Source organism: Saccopteryx bilineata, chromosome 5 (genome assembly GCF_036850765.1).
Source record: "Saccopteryx bilineata isolate mSacBil1 chromosome 5, mSacBil1_pri_phased_curated, whole genome shotgun sequence".
Lineage (NCBI taxonomy): Eukaryota > Metazoa > Chordata > Mammalia > Chiroptera > Emballonuridae > Saccopteryx > Saccopteryx bilineata.
This window is the reverse complement of record NC_089494.1, coordinates 193,300,938-193,324,541: the sequence shown is the minus strand read 5'-3', so window position 1 is coordinate 193,324,541 and position 23,604 is coordinate 193,300,938. Positions and strand designations below refer to the sequence as shown.

Genomic DNA, 23,604 nt, shown 5'->3' with positions numbered 1-23,604 from the left:
ATACCAAAATATTAAGAGTAGTTATCGCTGAATGCTGGTAGTATTATTTTCCTTTTTTTCCCTACATTTTATATTTTCCTTAAAAGATTGTATATAATTTAAGATGAAGGGGGAGGAGTAAGATGAAAAACTCCCTCCCAAAAAGAATACATTCTGAAGAAGAAATCTCATATTCAAAACTGTAGTCTATATAGAAGGTTGCCAAACTTGAGCATAGTAGAATCAATTGGGACACTCGCTGAAAAGATTCTTGGGTTTCGTCCTTTGAGAGCACTCTAGCATCTATATGTCGGACCCCAGGTAATTCTGACCCATCAGGTCTGAGGAGCAACCTTGAGAAATGCAGCTTTTTGGAAAAATTGGAACTTGAAGGATGTGCAGATGATCAGAGGAAGGAGAAGAATTTCCAGGCTAAGACAGAAGCATGGAGAGCCTAAAGCCAGGATGCTGCACACAGGGACTGGGAAGCTGAGTGTCGATCCAGCTGATGGAACTGAAGGCTCCTTAAGAGAATAGTTGGAAACTGGGCAAGTGTGGAAAGGTAAGGAAGGTATATATATTTCACTCAAGTTTCCCACCCACATTGCTGACATCAATCAGCAATTCACGGGTTTCTTATGTTTTTTAGGAACCAAGTCTTAACTTTTTCTTTCCAATAGGCTCTGGCCAGTGGCTCCATGGATAGAGTGTCTGCCTTGGTGTATGGACACCCCAGATTAGATTCCCTGTCAGTCAGGGCACATAGGAGAAGAGCCCATCTGTTTCTCCCCCCTTCCTCTTCTCTCCCTTCCCCCTTCCTCTTGCCCTCCATCTTCTTCCACAGCTAGTGGCTTAATTGGTGCCAGCGTTGACCTGGGTGCTGGGAATAGCTTGGTTGGTCCTAGCGTATCAGCCTCAGGAGCTAAAATCAGCTTGGTACTGGAGCACCATCCTCAGACAGGGCTTGCTTGGTGGATCCCAGTTGGGGTGCATGTGGGAGTCTGCCTCACTATCTCCCCTCCTCTCACCTAAAACAAAAAACAAACAAAAATTTCCAATGGCAATTTTTACTTTTCCAACCCTATTAAGTCTTTTCTACTCTCCTAAGAACTCATTCTTTTGTCTTGGTTAATTTTGCCAGTCAACAGAAAACTTATCATCAGTCTCCAAGGAAAACACAGAAAAAAATTTTAAAGTTCCCTACTGGACATCTATATGACTCAAGAGCATAAGACATCATTATCTTTCAATATTTTCAATATCAGGTTAACTTTTTAAAGAAATATATGGGATTTTCCAATGAGTAATCCGATCTTTCACTGTGTCCAGAAATTTTCAAGTGGAAAAATGTTTCTAACGTTAACCATTTTATGGGCTCAGCACACTTATGCTGCACTCACTACTCTACTAACTTTAACCATTTTAAAAGGGATTTGTGTGTGTGTGTGTGTGTGTGTGTGTGTGTGTGACAGAGACAGAGAGAGAGGGACAGATAGACAGGAAGGGAGAGAGATGAGAAGCATCAGTTCTTCATTGTGGTACCTTACTTGTTCATTGATTGCTTTCTCATATGTGCCTTGACCAGGGGCTACAGCAGAGCAAATGACCCTTTGCTCAAGCCAGTGGCCTTAGGTGCAAGCTGGTGAGCTGTGCTAAAACCAAATGAGGCTGCACTCAAGCCAGCGACCCTGCATTCAAGCTGGTGAGCTCTCACTCAAGCCAGAGACCTCGGAGTTTTGAACCTGGGTCCTCTGCATCCCAGTCTGATGCTCTATTCACTGTGCCACAGCCTAGTCAGGTTTAAAAGGGATTTCTTTTAAAAAATTAAAAAATAATATGGGCTCTTGTCTATAATACAAAGTAACTGTCTTCTTTACAGTTAAAAGAGACTTCAGAGAACAAGCTATCATTTTAGATGACAACTGTTTCACATCTTCTTTGCCCTAAAATACACTCACACACCACAAAAGGAAAATAAGTGTTTTAGTTGAAAAATGGCCCTCAAAATTTTATGGCTTTTAAACTAGGTGACAGTAAATGGTTTTTGTAAAAACCATTGATTATCAAGTAAATGGAACCCAAAAAATAAACACAAAAAACCCCAAACAAAAAAGCAATTCCTTTCAAATTAAGAATTTACCAAGAGATGTCCTATTCTATTACAAAATTATTGTGAATAAAGAACACTACTGAAAGTGAGGCCACATAATGTATTTATATTGATAGTATCTCAGCAGAAAAGGGAATAATGATGAGAAACATAAGTTACTTTCAGTTGATTGGGAGTAGTTTTCAGAAAACCCACATTGCAAAGAACCAAATGCTTAGTCTGACAAACACTGTTTCAGACTTAATGCGCTCTCACTACTAGAGTGCCTTTTTGGTAGGTTAGTGCCAAAATACCATTTTAATAAATGACAATTTTAATCATGCATAAATAATCATGATATACTTTTTCTTCTTTTCATGTTAAATTCTATTTTTTTAAAAAAACTTTCATTTATTCATTTTAGGGGGGGAGGAGAGAGAGAGAGAGAATGGCTAGAGAAGCAGGAAGCATCAACTCCCATATGTGCCTTCACTGGCAAGCCCAGGGTTTTGAACCAGCGACCTCAGCATCCCAGGTCAATTTTTTATCCAATGCTAAATTCCTTGATTATGATAGGGTGAGCAGAGCATGGTGTTTTAAAGTCTGTTAGACTTGACTCAAATCTCATTCGGCCACCTACTTTTGATAAATTTATATACTTTTTTAGCTTTTGTTTTCTTGTACATAAAATAGAAGTATCACCCATCTCACAGTTTTGCTGCAAGGATTAAGAAAGAAGAAAAATTCTGGTGGCAGAATTGTCCAAGGAGTGAAATGTCTTAGAGAATCAACCACAGCAAATGGTAAGAAACAGTTAGAATAAAGATAAAGAATAAAAAATTGCTGTGTGTAACAAAATAAAAGGAATCTTAAGACTTCACAAGCAGCTGAGAGGGAAAGAGAAGGGGATGATAACATAGAGAAATGCTGGGGAGAGAAAGGAGAGACTATTACCCAAAGAGAAAAACTGACGAGAAGTTTCCTGTGGCCAACCAGTCTCTTGATAAAAACAAAGATGATCCAAATTCTATTTTAAGGTTCCACCACTCTTGCATTCTAATATAAATCTGCCCCATTATAACTCCCCCCATCAACAAAAAGGAAAATGTCAGATAAAACACTCATGTATGCCTACCAGGAGGTGACGCAGTGGATAGAGCGTCGGACTGGGATGTGGAAGACCCAGGTTCGAGACCCTGAGGTCCCCAGCTTGAGCGCAGGCTCATCTGGTTTGAGCAAAGCTCACCAGCATGAACCCAAGGTCGCTGGCTTGAGCAAGGGGTTACTCAGACTACTGAAGGCCCAAGGTCAAGGCATATATGAGAAAGCAATCAATGAACAACTAAGGTGTTGCAATGAAAAACTGATGATTGATACTTCTCATCTCTCTCCATTCCTGTCTGTCTGTCTTTATCTATCCCTCTCTCTGACTCTGTAAAAAAAAAAAAAAAGACACAGCTGTCTTGGGTAAAGTCCTATTAAATGTCTGTTAAATACAACTGCCTGTGTGAAGCGGTATGTTGAGGAAATCAAGAAACGGGGGCTGTGTTCAGATCCGAACTTACACAAGGTGAAGAAGAGAGAACAGCTGTAAGAGATAAGACACCAGACCAGCAAGCTGAAAAATTCAGCAGAAACAGAGAAACAATACAAGTGATACCTGGAAGAAAATTAAGCCTCAAAGATATTGGGAGACAGAGATAAGAATCAGGGTTATTTTATTTAAATGTGATCTCAACAGGAGGGATGGGTAGGGCCAAAGCCAGGCTAACATCTATCTGGTTACAGGTCAGTGCTTTGGTTGACAATCAGTAAACATCAGCTCTGGATGTTTACTTATGGAGAAGATACAATGGAAACATGCTTCTTACAAGGATCAAGGTAAAGAGGAAAACTTTAAAAAAATTATATAAAACTAATATGAAGTTGTATTTTACCCAAAAGAGTCAATCAAAACGGCAAAAACTGTCTGATTGATATTGGGAGGTGGGAGAGAAAGATTAACCTTCAGAAAAAAAAAAAAAAAAGGCATTTGTGAAAAACCACTTATAACTTTACAATATAGTAGGCAATCAAAGATTTTTTTCCATTCTGAGTATTAAGAAAGCTGTGATTTTGAGGAAGGCAATTGAGCAATTTGGGTGGGGGAGTTAAAAACAGTTACAAGGCTTAGAAGCAACATCTCTTTTCTGTAGTATGAATGCTCAGATCAGTTCTCTTTCGAAACATTCTAGTAACAATATGGTCTTTGCAAATAAATGACGAATTACTATTCTATTCTGTATTAACGAAAAAGGTTAGACATTTTTATGCTCAGATGTTAGAGAAACTTAACTGAAACTTTTTCATTCTTCAAGTTATACAAAAAAAGAAAGAAAAATAAGAGGCTAACCACGTTTCCCCGGTAAACTGGTCCTGCAGGAGGAGGAAGTATTCAATAGCTGCTCTCTTCTCCTGGGAAGGCTCAGGGGGCCCCGCAGGCAAGAGTCCGGAAGTGGGGAGAAGGCACTCATTGCAGCAGTTATTAGTGCATAGGTACCCGCATGGCATTCGCTCCATTTAAAATGCCAAAATAAAAACGTATGGTATCGCTATATCTTTGAAACAAATCAAGGGACTGTCAAACTGCAATTCCCTTATTACTACTGAAAAGCCAAGGGAGTAAAGGGGCGGCAGTAAATTCATGAGGGAGCATCCTATAAGTTCACATATCTCCCAGCTGCAGTCGGTTTTGCCCAAGGTCCGCTTCTACAGAGACTGTGGCTTCAACCCTCGCGCATTCACCAAAGAGGACCCTTAACCACCCCTCGCGCTGCGCTCCAGGCCCCCAGGACTTGATCCAACGGGTGGTGCAGAGTGTACGCCCCAGCTCCTTACTTGACCCGAAGTCCGCTCACTCCTACCTTGGTTCATGATCATTGCTCCAGCTCGGCCACTGTGGGCCGGAGAGCGCTGGGAGACGCAGGTACGGGGGCCGCTATTTGTAAACACGCTCCACGTGCACTCACCCTACTCTATTTGCATCCGGCTCCTGGCACCAGAGGACGCTCCGCTTTCCCGCGAGCCCTCTAAGGGTGCAGATGTCACTCCACCTGAGCGTGGAGGAAACCTCCCTCTCACAGCCGGACCCTGGGAGGAAGGCCAAAATAGGGTTAGCCTGTACTGCCCCCTGCTGGTCCGTGAGGCAGTCGGCTGGCTGGAGCAGCCCGAGTAGCCGGGCTCTTAGCGGAGCCCACGCTGCATCGAGAGTCGCCGCAGCCGCCGGCCCCGCCCCCTCCCGCCCTCTCGCAGCGACCCCGCCCCCGGGCCGCGCGCACTCGTCCGCGGAGGCCCCGCCCGCTCGCCGCCACAACGTTCCTGCGGGGGCGCGCGCGTGCACCCTAATCCCCCGCCTTCCGGCTCCGGCAGAGACGCTCGTTCCTAACTGCCGCCGCGCCACTTGTGTCACCCTCCTGCCAGAGACTCCATTTGCTCTCGGGGCAGTGTGGCCGCCGCGCAGGCAGGCGGAGGGCGATGGCCCCCGCTCGCGGACTGCTGTCCCCTGGGCCGAGCGGCCGCCCGCCCGCCGGCTGGCTGTGGCGGTGACACCGTGGTCCCCATCGGCCACGGACGAACCCGGGCTCCCTCCGCGTGAGCAAAGACGTCCCGCGCACCGGAGCCCGCCCTGCGGGGAGAGGCCCTCGATTACACGGCTTCACTCTGACCTCTTATTTTCAGGAGGTAGGCAATTCAGGTCCCACTCTCTGACACTTCAGATCATGCCTAAAAGCATTATTTGTCGTATTTAGCCACCACATGGATAGGAGACATTAATTTTTTTCAACATAGTTTCAGGATAGATTGTGGGTAATGCCACAGACCCTGATACTGAAAAAGAAAATGTTTTTGGTATTTTCCTGTAGGTTTCGGAGGCGCCGAGTACCTCTGCAGCCCCCCACAGGAACTGCAGCACTTCTGTTGCCCCTCGAGGATCAGCCTTCACCGGGATTATTGTATAACAGCATCGCTAAGCCTTCCACCCCACACCCTCTACCATGAGTCCTGATTTCCACCAATGAAGTTTTTGAGGCTTTCTTTAATCGTGTGACACCACCTATTGTCTACAGTTTTCCTTTCCGGTTGTTAAATACATTAGGTATAAGTTTGTGTCGTGTTAATGTACAAAGTTTTCTTAGCCTGTCCACTTTTCGCCTTATTTGCACCTCTCCCTTCTGTCCAGCCGGCCTTACCCTCCTTGCTTATGATTTCCATAACCACTCACTTGCCTAACCTGTTAACAGTCCTTGCCTGGAGGAGGCAGCATTCCATACAATGCACTACCTGAAGAAGAACAGTCAGGACATGAGTTTTCCCATTATATTTTCCTGTATCTCAAGTATGCAAGCCCTCTCTTAAACTATTTATTCTCCAGCACACTTTCCAAAATACGCACACCTGAGCCTTAGTCCTTTAGCAAATAACTTCACTTGTAATAATGGCAAGAAGAACTGAGTATGCAATAAGACTGTTTTAGAGACCTTGCTGGTACAGTATTGGTTGCAATTTTCATGGAGATTACAGCTCAGGAGAAGAGCTTAAACTAAATGAGAAGAAAGAAGGTAGGGTTAATTGGACCTAGTCCTTCTTGAAGGAGTTTTGTTAAGTTTTAAAACAGCAAAGTTAGAGTCACAATAGGCCTTGCCTGGAAATTGGCCAGCAGGAACACTGTCCATCTAGGTCCTAGAGGGACAGAAGAGGGATTTTAAAACCCCATTTTCTAATCTCATTGTGCCCAAATCTAAATTGTTAAATATCTTGTTCTAGTCATTGCCTAAAATATTAGACATTAAAATGTTGGGGAAACGTAAGCGTGTGGTGTTGACGATTAAGGACAAGCTTGATATTATTAAGAAACTTGAGGAAGGCATCTCTTTCAAAAAACTTTCTGTGGTGTATGGAATTGGTGAATCCACAGTCCGCGATATTAAAAAGAACAAAGAAAGGATAATAAACTATGCAAACAGTTCAGATCCCACAAGTGGGGTATCCAAACGTAAATCTATGAAGTCATCAACATATGAGGAACTTGATAGAGTCATGATAGAGTGGTTTAATCAACAGAAAACAGATGGGATTCCTGTGTCCGGAACAATTTGTGCAAAACAAGCCAAGTTCTTTTTTGATGCTTTAGGGATGGAAGGTGATTTTAATGCATCGTCTGGCTGGCTAACTCGATTTAAGCAGCGCCATGGTATTCCAAAGGCTGCTGGTAAAGGAATAAAATTAAAAGGAGATGAAACTGCTGCCAGTGAATTTTGTGGTAACTTTCAGGAATTTGTTGAGAGAGAGAATCTACAACCAGAGCAAATTTATGGTGCTGATCAAACTGGATTGTTCTGGAAATGTTTACCATCCAGGACATTAGTTCTTGAAACTGAGCAAAGTACTTCTGGTTACAGGTCAAGCAGAGAAAGAATCATCATGATGTGTTGTGCAAATGCCACAGGTTTACACAAACTTAATCTCTGTGTTGTGGGGAAAGCAAAAAAACCCCGTGCGTTCAAAGGAGCTGACCTTTCAAACCTTCCTGTCACTTACTTTAGTCAAAAAAGTGCATGGATAGAACATTCTGTTTTCAGACAGTGGTTTGAAAAATACTTTGTGCCACAGGTACAGAAGCATTTGAAATCGAAGGGGCTTCTAGAAAAAGCAGTGCTTCTATTGGATTTTCCTCCAGCACATCCAGATGAAGAATTGTTGAGTTCAGATGATGGTAGAATAATTGTGAAATATCTGCCACCAAATGTCACAAGTCTAATTCAGCCTATGAGCCAGGGAGTTCTAGCCACGGTAAAAAGATACTATCGAGCAGGGCTTCTCCAGAAATACATGGATGAAGGAATTGACCCAAAAATGTTTTGGAAGAACTTGACAGTGTTGGATGCAATTTATGAAGTATCGAGAGCTTGGAACATGGTAAAATCAAGTACCATAACCAAAGCTTGGAAAAAACTTTTCCCTGGCAATGAAGAGAATTCAGGTATGAACATTGATGAAGGAGCCATTTTAGCAGCTAATTTGGCAACGGTGTTACAGAATACAGAAGACTGTGAACACGTTGACATTGAGAATATTAATCAGTGGTTTGACTCTCGGAGTAATGACTCAAGCTGTCAGGTGCTAACTGACAGTGAAGGTACTGAGGACCAGTCCAAGCCTGCTGAGCAAAAGCCTTCCAACAAGACTAGAAAAACAGAAGTGAACCCAGAGAAGCTCATTAGCCATAAAGCTGCACTTGAATGGACAGAAAATTTACTGGATTATTTAGAACAACAAGATGATATGCTTCTATCTGACAAGCTGGTATTACGGAGGCTGCGAACAATAATAAGAAGAAAACAGAAGATCCAAAATAACAAAAATCATTAATAATGCTTTTAAGGTGTGTTTGCATTTTTGTTATTGTGTCTGCAGTGGAACTTAATTATCTTGCTTGAAGTGCTATGGAGTTCAAGGCCAAATACATTTTTAAATGATTTTAGGATTAGGTGACATTTTGAAATACTTAAATTACTGCTCTTTAATGTCAGTTCTAATAAGCAAGCATTGACAGGTAACTCGTCTGTTGTTTCTAATCTGTATTATACTAATTAGATCATAAGGTTCCTGAGGCCAGGAATCTTGTGTCTTCTTTTTGTGCCTGAATTTCAATGTGTCTATTACCATGCACACTATAGGCAATCAATAAATCTTACTTAAATTGAATTTTTATGACTTTTTATGAACTTCAGTTTCCAAATTGAAATATGTGTGTGTGTGTGTGTGGGGGGGTAACTTTCCATTTCCATGATTTTCCAAGCTGCTGAAAATTTTAGAACTCAGCAAAGATTATGCTTGAAATATTTCACTGTAAAAACAGTCTAAAGCCTTAAATATGACATTCTATAGCAACAGTATTTGGGCACTCAGCAATTCAGATTGGCCATCTGAATAATGAAGGAAAAAGAAATAGGTTATGTCCCCAGGGCTCGCACATCACTTTTATTCCATCTGACAGGAGGGAGAGTTTCTTCATCGTGGAAAGAATGCCATCTCTATTCCAAAATGACAGATGTCAGTTCCCAAACCATTGTGCTTGGGAGAGGTAAGAGTTAAATTTTATTATCTGTCATTTTGATCCTTTATTAGTATAGATATGTCATTAGTTCTCCTTAATAAGGTATTTGGTATTTATGGAACACTTAAGCTTACAGAGTATGTCATTTTCCTTCAGATAGCCTATTATTCTGTGAGAAATACTGAGAATGTAAGCATCATATAATTTGTGGGTGGAACCATTTCATGAACAATGGACTGACATTCAATAGAACATGAGAAAGGCACTGTAGAACAGCATCAGCTGCTGTGTGCAAGTTACTTAATCTCTCTGTAAAATAGGAATAATACCGTCCGTGGAGAGTTTTTGTGAGGAGTAAATGAGTTAATATATGGGTTTTAAGTAATATGGGCTTAGATCAGGTCCTGGCGCAGAATTAAGTCCTCTTTGTTAGCTACTGTTAGTGAGTTACAGAATTGGAGTGTTTCAGAAGTATGCTGAACAGATCTAGTGTGTGACTCAACTGAGTTGTTGCTACGTTGGGAAAACCCTAGATGGAAGTAAGATCAAAGAAATACAAGTAACTAGTTTCTGTTGAAATACAATATTTCAGTGAAAACTGAAAGGTTAATCGATTTAGAAATCATTTCCTGACCTTCTACTGCTAGGTATAAAGAGGTCTGCAGGTATGTGTAAGACATCTTAGGCCGAATTATAAAGCAAAGTGGGAATGAAATGATAATTTCTTTACTCCTGGCTTTGTTCATGAAAGATAATCCATGTTAGTAATTATGGCATAATTCACTTAAGTAATAAAATACCTTTGAAAGAGCTAAGGACACTTGAGATATTTTATCAAACTAAAGTAACAGAATCAGTAGAAAATCAGGAGACCCTGGTTATAGTGCTTAGTCAGCCATATATTGGCATACCTTGGAGATATTGTGGGTTTGGTTCCAGACCACCACAATAAAGTGAGTATTGCACTAAAGCAAGTTGTAATGCATTTGCTGGTGGAGAGTCCTGCCTTCAATTTATAAAAAATAAAAAAACCTGTGAAGTGCAGTAAAACAAAGCTCAATAAAATGAGGTATACCTAGCAGGATTCAGACTACAATATAGCTGTGAAGTGCTGTGTTGTCGTTCCCCCTGCTCAAAATAAAGTTTTTTCTTAACTATACCTGTCTGCTGTACTCTTTAGCAGCCAGGTACGCTTGGTCTCATACATGTGAAGAAAAAAATGAGGTATACCTGTATTTAAATATGGCTTTGCTTTTTTTCTAAAACTTCTCAAACTTCCTTCAATCATGACATTGAGGTGATCTGATGCTGTGTTTTATCATAAGCACTAGTACAAACTGTATTCTAATTCCACAATTAATTGTAACACAGTGTCCAAGAATCTTTTCTCTTCCAGGTATTTTAATACATGAATTATTTCCTTTAGGTCAGAAGATGTATTATGTTAGGTTACCACATGCTCCTTATATGTGTCCTACTTTGAGAAGCACTGAAATAATGTATTTTCACTTGACTTTGTGCATCACAAATTCTGGCTATTGGTTACCATTTATAAAAGTGCATATTTTTTCGGGGATTTGAAAGACTAACATCTCAAACCAAATGGAAATTGGCAATTAAGTGCACTTTTTAAAAAATTGCATAGTGGTATTTACTATTTCATAATTCAATCTCAGAGTAATGCAGGGGTTGATTGGGAAACTCTTGAGTGCTCAATAAATATCATAGAGTTGACAGGGCCCATACTAGTAACCTCAGTCAATCCATGCAGAATTCTCTGCTCTTCTCCTGGGAAGATCATGATGGGCTAAATAGGCACAGCTGACTTAAAACAGGACACAGCTACTTAGGTCACCTGCTCAGAGGCACTCTGCCTCCAGTGACATGGCTAGAGCCCTACACAAAGTATCAATATTATAGATCAAAGCTAGGACCACACTCCAAATTTTCCCTCTTCATGATGGCCTACATCCAATTGTCCCCTTAGTGTTTTTGCACAGTTGACCTTTTCTCACTTAAATATAGTTTACATCCTAAGCGATATATCTGTAATGTTACTGATGTGTGCCAGTTGCAGTCTTCTTGTCAAGTTAAATATAAAAACTTTTTTTTTTTACAACTTGACCATCTGTAACCTAAAATCATCCTGCATACCTCATTGGCATAGTTTGAGGAACACAAGCAGGAGGCTTGTTGAAGGCTAACAGACTGGAGTGCAAATACCAGCCTCTCTAGGTAACCTTGGCAGCTTTCTGGACTGCTCCGAATCTCAGGTTCTTCAAATGTAAAAGGGTTGCAGGTTAAACCGACACCTTCCAAGCATTTATAAACACCAATTATGAAGCAACGTTATGGCTATTCATTAAGAACCCTTGGTCTCCAGGCTTGGTCTGGAGAATGAGTCACAATCCTCTCTGAGCAGACCTCTGGAGGTGTTGGGCACTACTGTTGAAGTCTAGGGCATTGCTTCATCACTGGGAATGCTGACTGGAGTGTCTGTATACATGAGAGGGCAGTTGTGAGTCCCCAGGTCTCTTGGACTATAGTGTGACCTGTCAATCATCACAGGGGCCCATCCATAAAACAAAACAGGTGAGGCCTGCTCTAGCTGCAGTTTGGGATAACAGGAGGATCAAAGAGAAATGGGTTCTTCTAAGCAGCTAAGGGCATACTTGTGAGATGATGTCCCAAAAGGATCTCATGTTTCAAAGCAGAAATGCAAACTGCCTGTGCAAACGCAGTGGGGAAATGGGAGGGCAGACCTAGGCATCACCAAGCAGCACCAGCAGCACTAGCAGCACTGTCCCATCTAACTGACGTGTGCTGAATCACTGGTCCTGGTTTGCCCGGCGATGCCCTGGTTTCCATTGGTTGTCCCAGAGTAAATGTTACAGTGCCCCTTTTACTCACAAGTGTCCCAGTTTAGAAGAGCAGTTACATGGTTTTCCTACCAGTGACCCAAGAAGGGAGTTGATCTGCTCAAAGTCATACAGTCACCAGGGGCCAGATAGGGAGTAAAAATTGCTTCTCTGGTTCCAGACAATGGCCTAGTGACCAAGGGCATGGGCTCCTTTCGGACAGTGAGCCTCTGAGGTTAGACTGCAATCTTGATCCATCTTCATCCTAGAGTCCAGCACAACACCTGCCTCCTCGACAGAGGTGGGAAATCCCTGACTGAAATTCTGTCTTTCCTGGAAGACAAGGAATACCCCCAGTTTGTGTGCTGAACGTTGGCGGCATGCCAGGCACAATGCTGGGCGTTCCACAAGTCAGTGTCTGTTTTTCAATCCTCAACACCAATCCTGTGAACTATAGTATTTCACCCATTTCAGAGGGACCCCCCAAAGGGAGCTGGCAGACACCCAACCAAACATTCCTGTCTGAGATAAGGACAGAGATCTAGGCCTTGCAGAAAGCTGCAGCCCTCTTCTCCTCCATGGGCATCCACGCTGCAGTGAGCCATGAGGCACCCAGCCACGGCTTTCATGAAAAACACCCTTAGCATCCAGAACTGTGCTGAGTGTAATCCTAGAGAATGCTTCCATCAGCATTCGTCCCCCGGGCAGCTGCCTATGACAGTAAATCCATCAGGCTTGGAATGAAGCTCCACACAACTGACACAGTCATGAAGGCATCTTTGTGACTTCTGATCAAAAGCTCGGGCCTGGGGCTGGAGGGTGGATCTAGCCATGCTTCCACTGGTCACCAGGGTGTTGGGGGTGGTGCCAGAGTCCATCCTTGTTCCCAGCTCCTCGCTGTTTCTCCTTATCCTGGTTGCCCCAGTCCCCAAGCCTGCCTGGCTCATAGACCCATGTCAAGAACATATTTGTTTAGTATAATATGGAAAACCAGAAACAAAAGTTGTTACCAATGCATAATGAAATGTAAGCATTTCATATCCTAAAGATGGTTATGAGCAGGGGTCTCCAAACTTTTTACACAGGGGGCCAGTTCACTGTCCCTCAGACCATTGGAGGGCTGCCAAATACAGTGGTCCTCTCACTGACCACCAATGAAAGAGGTGCCCCTTCCAGAAGTGCAGTGGGGGCTGGATAAATGGCCTCAGGGGGCCGCATTGCGGCCCGGGGGCCGTAGTTTGGGGACGCCTGGTTATGAGCATATTTAGTATGGCTCCTTTATGGAACGTAGTTGTGACTTATGAATATCACTAGAACTTAAAACTGATCTTTGGGGATTTTTTTTTTCATAGTGATTCAGTGATGAAATTATCAGCTATTACCACTGTAACTATTAAATCTTAGGGGGATGTGATGTGAGTTACTATACAGATTAAATAAATCAGTGAAATTTTGGAGCATTTGACCTTTTTTTTAAGTCACAAAAAAATGACTGTAAGACTCAGCCTCATTTACCTATCAAGTAAGTAGCCTCTGCCAAAAGTGCCTCTGTTGTCAAGGGAAATTTTAACAGCTGTACTGGCAAGCAAATCATATCTAATTTCTTCTAAGATGAATACAAATCATTCCTAATTCTTTCTTACAATTCAGAATATGTTGATCCTTTGGAACTTACTTACAAAGAAAATACAGTTACCTTTGAACCTAAAACAAGACCAAGGAAACTTATGCAAACAGTTTTTCTCATCTACCGAAGGAATTAATTTTTTTAAAAAAAATCATATAACAGTTTTAAAGAACTTTTTTGTTTCTTAATGAGAAATGTCTGAGATTATGCACATAAATTTCATGTGTTAATGTAAAATGACAAAGAACCCAGATTTTAAAATTCTTTTTGGCTTTAAAAATTAACTTAGGCCCTGGCCGGTGGGCTCAGTGGTAGAGCATCGGCCTGGTGTGCAGGAGTCCGGGGTTCAATTCCCGGCCAGGGCACACAGGAGAAGCGCCCATCTGCTTCTCCACCCCTCCCCCTCTCCTTCCTCTCTGTCTCTCTCTTACCCTCCCGCAGCCAAGGCTCCATTGGAGCAAAGTTGGCCCTGGGCGCTGAGGATGGCTCCATGGCCTCTGCTTCAGGCGCTAGAATGGCCCTGGTTGCAATAGAGCGATGCCCCAGATGGACCCTGGTGGGCATGCCGGGTGGATCCCAGTCAGGCGCATGCGGCAGTCTGTCTGACTGCCTCCCCATTTCCAACTTCAGAAAAATACACACACACACAAAAAAAATTTAACTTAGACTGACCTGTGGTGACACAGTGGATAAAGTGTCAACCTGGAATGCAGAGATCACCAGGTTGAAACTCTGGGCTTGCCTGGTCCAGGCACATACAGGAAGCAACTACAATGAGTTGATGCTTCCTGATTCTCCCTTTCTCCTAAAAATCAATAAATAAAAAAAATTAAAGTTAAATTTAATAGTTTTTTTTGGGGGGGTTGATTTTTAGAGAGAGAGAGGAAGAGAGAAGACACACACACACAGAGAAAGGCATTCATTTGTTGTTCCACTTAGTTTTAATCACTTCCTTTATGTGACCTGACCTTGGTGTTTCAGGACAACGCTTTAATCAACTGAGTTATCTGGCCAGGGCCTAATTTAATAGTTTTGATAATCGATGTAATCTAAGCCAAACTAATACACTTTAAGCTATTTCAATACAATAATTACAACAACAACCTGACTCACAAAGTATGATTGTATTTTTAAGCATTATTGTTATTGGGCCTGACCTGTGATCGCGCAGTGGATAAAGCGTCAACCTGGAATGCTGAGGTTGCCGGTTCGAAACCCTGCACTTGCCTGGTCAAGGCACATATGGGAGTTGATGCTTCCTGCTCCTCCCCCCCCTTTCTCTCTCTCTTTCTCTTTCTCTCTCTCTCTCTCTCTCCTCTTTAAAATGAATAAACTTTAGCCTGACCTGTGGTGGCGCAGTGGATAAAGCCTCGACCTGGAAATGCTGAGGTCGCCGGTTCGAAACCCTGGGCTTGCCTGGTCAAGGCACATATGGGAGTTGATGCTTCCAGCTCCTCCCCCCATCTCTCTCTCCTCTCTCTCTCTCTCCCTTTCTCTCCTCTCTAAAAATGAATAAATAAAATAAAATAAATTAAAAAAATATATTTAAAATGAATAAACTTTAAAAAAGAATAAAAAAAAACTTTGTTATTGTGGGACAATATGTAGGAATAGCATTTACATTTTCTGTTAATCAGCTTTTTGGAGCCATTTGCCAATTAACTTTAAATATTTGGGGGAGTGTGTGTACCCTCAGTGTATTAATAAGACATTTCACCTATTGCACATAAAATACCTAAATTATTCTTTGATAAAACTAGAATGATTTTTTCCTGTACTGTTCAGATATTCAGTACTATAAATTAGACTTATCAGTTTAATTGGCACAGATTATAATAAAAATGTTTCTACCATAAGAAACATGGCATTTTATATATTTTACATATAAAATATACATACTACTATATTTCATTGATTCTAATGAGACACATTTTAATACCTGTGAAATTCGGATACTTCTTACAATTATAGTTGATTATTTTACATACCATTTAAAAAGCATTTTTGTCTTTCTGAATGGTATCTAAATTAATGATGTCTTTTTGATTTTATGAAATATGATAAAAATATTTTTGTAAATCTGGCCTTCCTTTAAAGAACTAGAAATAATGTCATACATAAAAAGTTTCCACATACTAGATTTTTATTTATAAAAACATAATGATATATTACATATATAATCACATATTATATATTTTATATGTGCATATTATATATAATTGCTTATTACATATAATATACAAACATTAGATATTAAAAGGACAATCTAGCTTCAGTAGTCTTATTTCATAATACTATCGATTGCTCATAATACTATTGTTCACACATACTTTTGTTTTACTAATTTAGGAGAAAAGATAATCCTTTTAATTACTGATATTTTAAAAGATTATATTGCTTTATTTCACTTAAATATATAAAATAATTATAGAGTTGTCAAATTGAGTCCAAATAATGGTTTTACTGTCTATACTTCTAAATTATTTGTATGTAAATTAATCTTGGTAAGAAGTTTCTAGATCATTCAAGTATAGCATGTATTCCCCATTTATATGTTCTACTCATTAACATACCATAATAGCTTTTTTATTTATTTTTCTATAATTTATTCATATTTTCTTAGTTATTTTTTAATATTTTATTTATTGATTTTTTTAGAGAGAGAGGAGTGAGAGAGAGAGACAGAGAGAGAGAGAAGGGGGAGGAGCAGGAAGCATCAACTCCCATATGTGCCTTGACCAGGCAAGCCCAAAGTTTTGAACCAGCGACCTCAGTGTTCCAGGTCGATGCTTTATCCCACTGCGCCACCACAGGTCAGGCCTTAGTTTTTAAGCTAATAAGCATTTTCTGTTCCAGAATCCCACCCAGGATACCACATCATATTTAGTTTTTATTTCTCTTTAGGTTTCTCTTGACTGTTAACAGTTTCTCAGATGTCACTTGTTTTTGATGGCTTGGACAGTTTTGAGGAGTACTGGCCATGTATTTTATAGAATGTCTCTATTCCATAATTTTTTGTTGTTATGTGTGCATTTCTCCTCTAACACCAAATAGATTGTGAAAGTGCTGTGATAAAAGATACATGAGAGAAAGATAAATTTGATGAGAATCGGGAAGACTTCTCATTACAAGAAGGGTATCAGCTTGCCCTTGAAGAAACTAGTTGCACTTGAGTTGGGATGGGGGGATGAATATCAAGAATGCAGGTCATATTCTAGTAACAAAGTAATATAATTTCAACATGAAGTTTATTAAAGGTGTAATTAGAAGTAATGGTATAAAGTTTGGTAGTGGCCTGAGGATGTTTTCTCCTCCTGACACCAAACACGTGGTATCTTTTCCAACACCATTTCTCCATGTCTGATACCAGCTAGGTACCCTACAGTTTGGACACTAACTACCCAGTTAGACTCCACAGATCCCAGTTGCAGATGTTAGGTCCCAGGTTACCCACACTTCTGTCTGACTTGGCTACAACGCCGGGTCTTGCCACAACTTCCTTCCCCATGACTATTACAGTTTAATATACAGGACACAAATGAACTGTCAGATGTAGCAATACATAGGATGAGGTCCTGAAGTACCCTGAACATAGGAGCTGCTGTCCCTGCGGAGGTGGGTGTGCCACCTTCCGGGCACATGATTTGTTTGCCAACTTGGAAGCTTGCTGAACCCTGTTGTTTAGGTTTTTTTCTAATGGAGGTTTCATCACACAGGCAGGATTGATTGAATCATTTTGACACTGATGACCACATTATCTCCAGCCCTCACCCCCTAGAGGTTTGGAAGTGGGGCTGAAAGTTCCAAGTTTCTAATCAATGCAACCAGCACCCCACCTCCACCCCCCACCAAGGAGCCCATCTCATTAGAACAATTATCACCCTTCTCATCAGGAAATTTCAAGATAGCCTAGAGAAAAAAATGGAGAATGAGCAGAGGAGTAAAGGTGTGCATGTTGGAAGAAGTAAAAGCTAAAAGAGGGGATTTGATGCGAGAGAGATGAGCAGGTCCCTGTCTTCTGAGGGAGAATCTAGCAGGAAGACGTCAAGATCTTCACCTTACCTGCCAATTCTCTTAACTGATGTTTGCACATGGCAGAGCTGTGACAAAAGCAAATTAATCAAAAACACTGCAAGGGCTAGGAGATTGTCTAGCTTCCTATTTCTAGGCTTCTGTACTCCAGTTAATCCAGTTTATTATCATCTTGGTCACTATCTGACACTCTGAACCTAGATTTGGTTCTAGAATACTCTCCAGAGAATGCTAATTTTAACTACCTCAGACCCCTTTGTTGCTATTTCTTTTTCTTGTGTTTGTGTGTATGACAGAGACAGAGAGAAAGACAGATAGGGACAGACAGACAGGAAGGGAAAGAGATGAGAAGCATCAATTCTTTGTTGCAGCTCCTTAGTCATTCATTGATTACTTTCTCATATGCGCCTTGACCAGGAGGCTGCAGCAGAGCGAGTGACCCCTTGCTCAAGCCAGTGACCTTGTGCTTAAACCAGTGACCTTGGGTTTCGAGCCAGCGACCATGGGGTCATGTCTATGATCCCATGCTCAAGTCAGTGACCTTGTGCTCAAGCTGGTGAGCATGTGCTCAAGCCTGAGACCTTGGGGTTTCAAAACTGGGTCTTCTGCACCCCAGTCCAATGCTCTGTCCACTGCACCACCACCTGGTCAGGCATGTTGCTATTTCTATAAATGTAACCATACCTTCTTTTGTGGCTGACAATCCCTTTTTCTTCTTTTCTCTTGCTACTCATTATTGAATCATTCATTTGTTTCACAAATACTTCTTTGAATACTTGTAATTGTACTAGAACAAATGAGCTCTGGGACAGCAGGAACCTTATATGTCTTGGCAAGTTTTCTATATCCAGAATCTAAATAGTCCTGACACAAACATGTTCAATAAATATTGGTTGACACAATGAATACCATATTGAGAAGTATATACATAATTAAAATAAAAATTTTATTCTCAAGTATTTTACAATAAAGGAGTAGGAGAGTACAGTAATTACAGTAAAGAATTATTTAATAGAAATCAGAAATAGGAGAAAATCTCCCATAGAGTTGGGACCACAATATACTAAATTTTCAGTGGCAGGGAATTAGAAATAAACTTGTAGACAAGAAAACTGGCCTGTCTTGACCTCGGCATTAGGTGGGAGGAAGAGAAACATCTTTCCTGAGAATTTGTAACATATAAGGTGATTTCTTATAGGTTTACAATTTGAATTGACTCTGTGCGGTTCCCAGACTAATCAAAATGAGAATTTAATTTAAGGTGGTTGTGCTCGCAGAAGATGGTAAGAATACCCACAAATCCCCTCTGAGTGAATACAACTTCAGCATGCCTCCACAACTTTCCACGGACGAAACTGCTAAGAACAAGAACTCATAAGGCACCATGAGTGAGAGCCAGCAGAAACAACTGATCCACTCAGGCTCTATTTATTGGAATAATTGGTATAGAATACAAATATAGCAAAGTTTAATTTATACAAAGAGAGGCTTTAAAACATGAGCAAGGAATAGAAAATAAAGAAAAAGATCAAGTGAATTAGAAAAGGAACTTGATAGAACTTGATAAAATAAAATACAGTTATCAATATAGTAATCACAATTAAGTCATTGTGATCCTTTTCAGAGCAAGGCCACTGGAAGGATGGGGGCAGAATTCAGTCAGTTGCAGAGTTAATGGCTTTAAATAAACTGTGTACATATGTTTTTATGTGCTTTTCTATATACAGGCAATACTTTACAATTTAAAAATATTAAATAGAAACTTTATTTCTAGAAACTTTTAGTGGTGAAAAGACAGTGATGGTGATGAGGAAAATGAGGGAATCCCTTTTTCCATCAATGTACCTCATTATTTCCAGATACCAATTCTACTTTCTTCGTTTTGACTAAAGGAAAATTGGAGATGGCAGCAGAGGGACAGAGTGGGAAGATGAGGGAAAATGGGAAAAAAGCAAAGGAATAAGAACAAAGTGTAACTGAAGGGGATAAGAAAGGAGGGAAAATCTCTATGGCTACACTGAGCGAACCCCTTGTCCCTGTGCAGGATGTTATGGGAGAAAAACAGAGAATATGTGAAACACATTCTAATCAATCACTTTGAAAATGAACATTAAGACAATTTTTTACTGTAAATTATAAATTTTACTTGAAAAAAACTTAACACTAACCTAATCCTAACTTTATTTTCAATTGGAGGCACTAGATTTAAACCTAACCCAAAGTAACAAGCTTCATTCTGCAAATCTTGAAACATCCTTTTCTCTCAAAAATAAAATATGTAAAGTAAGACATTCAGTTGTCAACTTGAATTACTTTTCCTGTTTTAAAAACCATAGTTTAGGCCCCTAAGAGAGCCAGGCTTAGGACAAAGGGAAGGAGATAAAACCCATTTTTAAAGTTTATAGATCTATAAAGAAACATAATTCATCTTTTTCATTTTGTAGTGCAAAGAATTAAACATCTAGTCACTACTTTGAATGTAATTCAAAGTCAGGTATAAAAACATAGCACAGTATAATTTTTAGACAAATCAAATAGGTATGTCCATTTTAGTTTTTTTCAAAGTAGCAAGTCAAAACATTTTCAAACAAACAGCCTAGTTATGTAATTAGAAGCAATATTTCTCAATTCTACTGATGGTTCTCCCATCTTATTTTACAAACTACTTTAGAATGACCATCACATTTTCTCCACATCATGAAAAGTAGCCTGACTTGGGATGCTGTATTCACTGTGAGTCTTTATAATGCAAGTGTCACATTCTGACCCATACTGGTTTAAAAGGAGGGATGTGGGAGTTCATTGATCACTAGATTCAGATGTTTAGAGGGAAGCCTGGCTTTAGGTATGGTTTGATTAAAGACTGTAACCATTTTTTTAGTGTCTATCTCTGCAGTCATCATCTTCTGTAGTCAGCTTTAGCCCCAGGCTGGCTCCTCTCATCACAGAAAGTTATTGTGGAGCTCTAAGACCCGTGTTCTCTTAACTCAGTCAGGGCCCACAGCTCCCAAGCTTAGGGTCGGAACAGCATTGCTGAAAATGAGAGAGTAGTTTTCAAATAAAACTGGAGCTACCATTACCTCATGTTTTAGGAGGAAGAATGGATGCTTGTTGGCAAAAGAGAGATGGTTTGGGCAAGAATCGGTCAAAATTGGCTATAGAAAAAAAATATCAAAGGGGCGAAATTTGGTATTTTCTCTCACTTTGAGATCTTCCATTGTCACATTCTTTCTTCCCATGTTCAGTTAATATTTCACTCAGGCATAACCTAAAGTTTCTAAAGCAAGGGTCATAGCTAATGTATATTTGGCTTCCATCTACAATGGCTAATACAATGTTAGTCAGTGAAAAATCCATTAGCACAAAGAATTGGGTTCTCACTTTGACATGTCAGTTTATATTGACCTTGAAATTGTAGAAGAAAATAGCATTAATGAAATGTAAAAGTGCAGATAGAGTAATAATGACTGAGTAAAGTCTTACCAAATAGAAAATATTAGAGAACAAAGAAGCTTTCATTATTCATCAATTATAGATTTATATCTTTTCATGCTTGTTCTTATCCCTTAAAATAGAAAATATACATTTGAAATTTAATGTCACCAATCAGAATTTAATTTTTACATAAACAAGTTTAAAAGATGACAAATATAATAAAAATACACCAGTATATTTTACTTGTTTGTGTATTTTGCTGAAGACCCAGTGGCCAATTTCTCCCTTCCCTTTGCCACTCTCCTGTTACTTATTTATTCAGCAAATGCTCCAGGCACTATTTTAGGAGCTGGGAATATAAGATTAATGCTTTATGATGTCACTCACAATGGAATCCCAATTGTATACCCACAATAAAAATATTATTTTGATGAATTATAATTAAAGAGGAACCATATGTTTGTAAATGAATATAAAATCATTTCCAGGATAGCAAAGATAATATTCTGGCTTCCAGGAGGAAGAACTACTTTTATTTAGACACATAAAATCTGAATCTGAAAAATTGGAATTATGTTCAAGGTTTTCTTCATCACCATACTTTGCCCTTAGTGGAGATTGTTCAAACCACTATTTGATAGAAAGAGGATATGGAGTATCTAAACAGGGTTTTCCTAAAATGTGGAATGGGTTTTTAATTTAAGAAAAAGAAAATTCTAACCCTGATATTATTTATATACAAGCTTAACTGTTAAAAATTCACAATGTGAAACCATCTTGTATTAGTACAAATAAGAAGACAGATACATAATTCTTTTGGTTAATCTATTTTCTTTTCTTTGTATATTTGAGGCCACAATACCAGGTCTTGGGGAAACTGAATTTTAATAAAATTTCTACAAAAAGATGCCTAGAAGCCTTTGTTTCAGATGCAACAAAACAACATCTGATTGGCAAGTAGCCACTCTGGGTTTTCTTCTAGTTGGCCAGAATCCTAAACATTTCACAATGATCTGGCCTTGTATAATCTTTGTGCTGTAGAGAGGCAGCAAAGAGACGTTGTAAAGTATAAGGACTATGGATTCTGTATGCCTGGATTGGAATTCCCACTCTGCCATTTGCTAGCTGTGTGATCTTACTCTCCATGTCTGTATCCTCATCTATGAAATGAGAATAAAATAGGACCTACTTCATAGGATTGGTATCAGGATTACTTGGATAAATATGTGTAAAGTGCTTAGAATAATGTGTGGGCCACAGTATAAAGTATGTATTTGGTTAAATACACACACACAGAGTTATTTCTCATATCTTATATAGTCAAACTTGAATTATGACTTTGTAATAACCTTATATAACTATAAGCAAAATTTTTTTATTTCAATTAACTTTTTTTACTGCAGACTATTAAAAGTTACAGGATAGACCCTGGCCGGTTGGCTCAGCGGTAGAGTGTCAGCCTGGCGTGTGGGAGTCCCAGGTTCAATTCCCGGCCAGGGCACACAGGAGAAGCGCCCATCTGCTTCTCCACCCCTCCCCCTCTCCTTCCTCTCTGTCTCTCTCTTCCCCTTCCACAGCCAAGGCTCCATTGGAGCAAAGATGGCCCAGGCACTGAGGATGGCTCTGTGGCCTCTGCCTCAGGCACTAATGCAACAGAGTGATGCCCCAGAGGGGCAGAGCATCGCCCCCTGGTGGGCATGCCGGGTGGATCCCGGTCGGGTGCATGCGGGAGTCTGTCTGACTGCCTCCCCATTTCCAGCTTTGGAAAAATGAAAAAAAAAAAAAAGTCACAGGATAAGACTAGATAGCTAACATATAAGTGAGCTTTCTAACTCTCCCACTTAAGATGCCTATCAGAATCTTTCACTGTATTTGTATTTTATAGATGTTTTATAATGTCATATTTGTGTGTGTTCCTCAACAAATCCACCATAGGTATAAAAATCCATAAGTAGCATAAAAATAAAGGGGAATAAAAGGTCTTATTTCTAGTGACAACTCCCCAGTGGGTTCATTTTTTACTTCTGAACACATATTGGCAATGGTAATATGAAGACCACAAGGAAGCGCTTTCACGTAGCTTCAAGAAAAGTCACAGCATATTTAGGGAATTAAGGAATGAAAGCAGAAGAATATCACACGGCATCGAAGACTCTTGTTCTTTATGTTCTAATACATGAACTTATGGAGTATGTGGCATTACTTAGCCAGGGCAATACTGTCTTTCTAGAAGGCATTTAAGATTGTGCAGATAACTGAAACTATTTATTTGCTAATTACATTTCAGTAAAGCTGGGAAATAAAAGACTGTGCAGGTGCTACTGGCATTTAGTAGGCTTGGAATAGAAATGCTAAATGTCTTGCAAATACAGTAGTAGAAGATTCCTTCAGAATAAAAAACTGAAATGCTCAAAATACCAATAACAGCTGGCCTTCCTGCATGGATGATCACAAAGAATTCTGTAAGAGAAAAACACAGTCCTGGAAC

General features: G+C 40.0%; 1 protein-coding gene and 1 non-coding gene across 2 annotated transcripts; both read left to right on the top strand.

The window, feature by feature from the left end:
- The first annotated feature begins 5,447 nt into the window (after positions 1-5,447).
- TIGD2 (tigger transposable element derived 2) lies at positions 5,448-8,812 on the top strand. The gene is made up of 2 exons (XM_066280905.1): positions 5,448-5,788; positions 5,971-8,812. Exon 2 carries the CDS (start codon positions 6,899-6,901, stop codon positions 8,474-8,476), a length of 1,578 nt encoding a protein of 525 aa, XP_066137002.1. The 5' UTR covers positions 5,448-5,788; positions 5,971-6,898; the 3' UTR covers positions 8,477-8,812.
- Positions 8,813-10,240: 1,428 nt separating this feature from the next.
- On the top strand, positions 10,241-10,371 carry LOC136307183 (small nucleolar RNA SNORA63). The gene has a single exon (XR_010725855.1). It is a non-coding gene; the product is annotated as a small nucleolar RNA SNORA63 (small nucleolar RNA).
- The last annotated feature ends 13,233 nt before the right edge of the window (positions 10,372-23,604 follow it).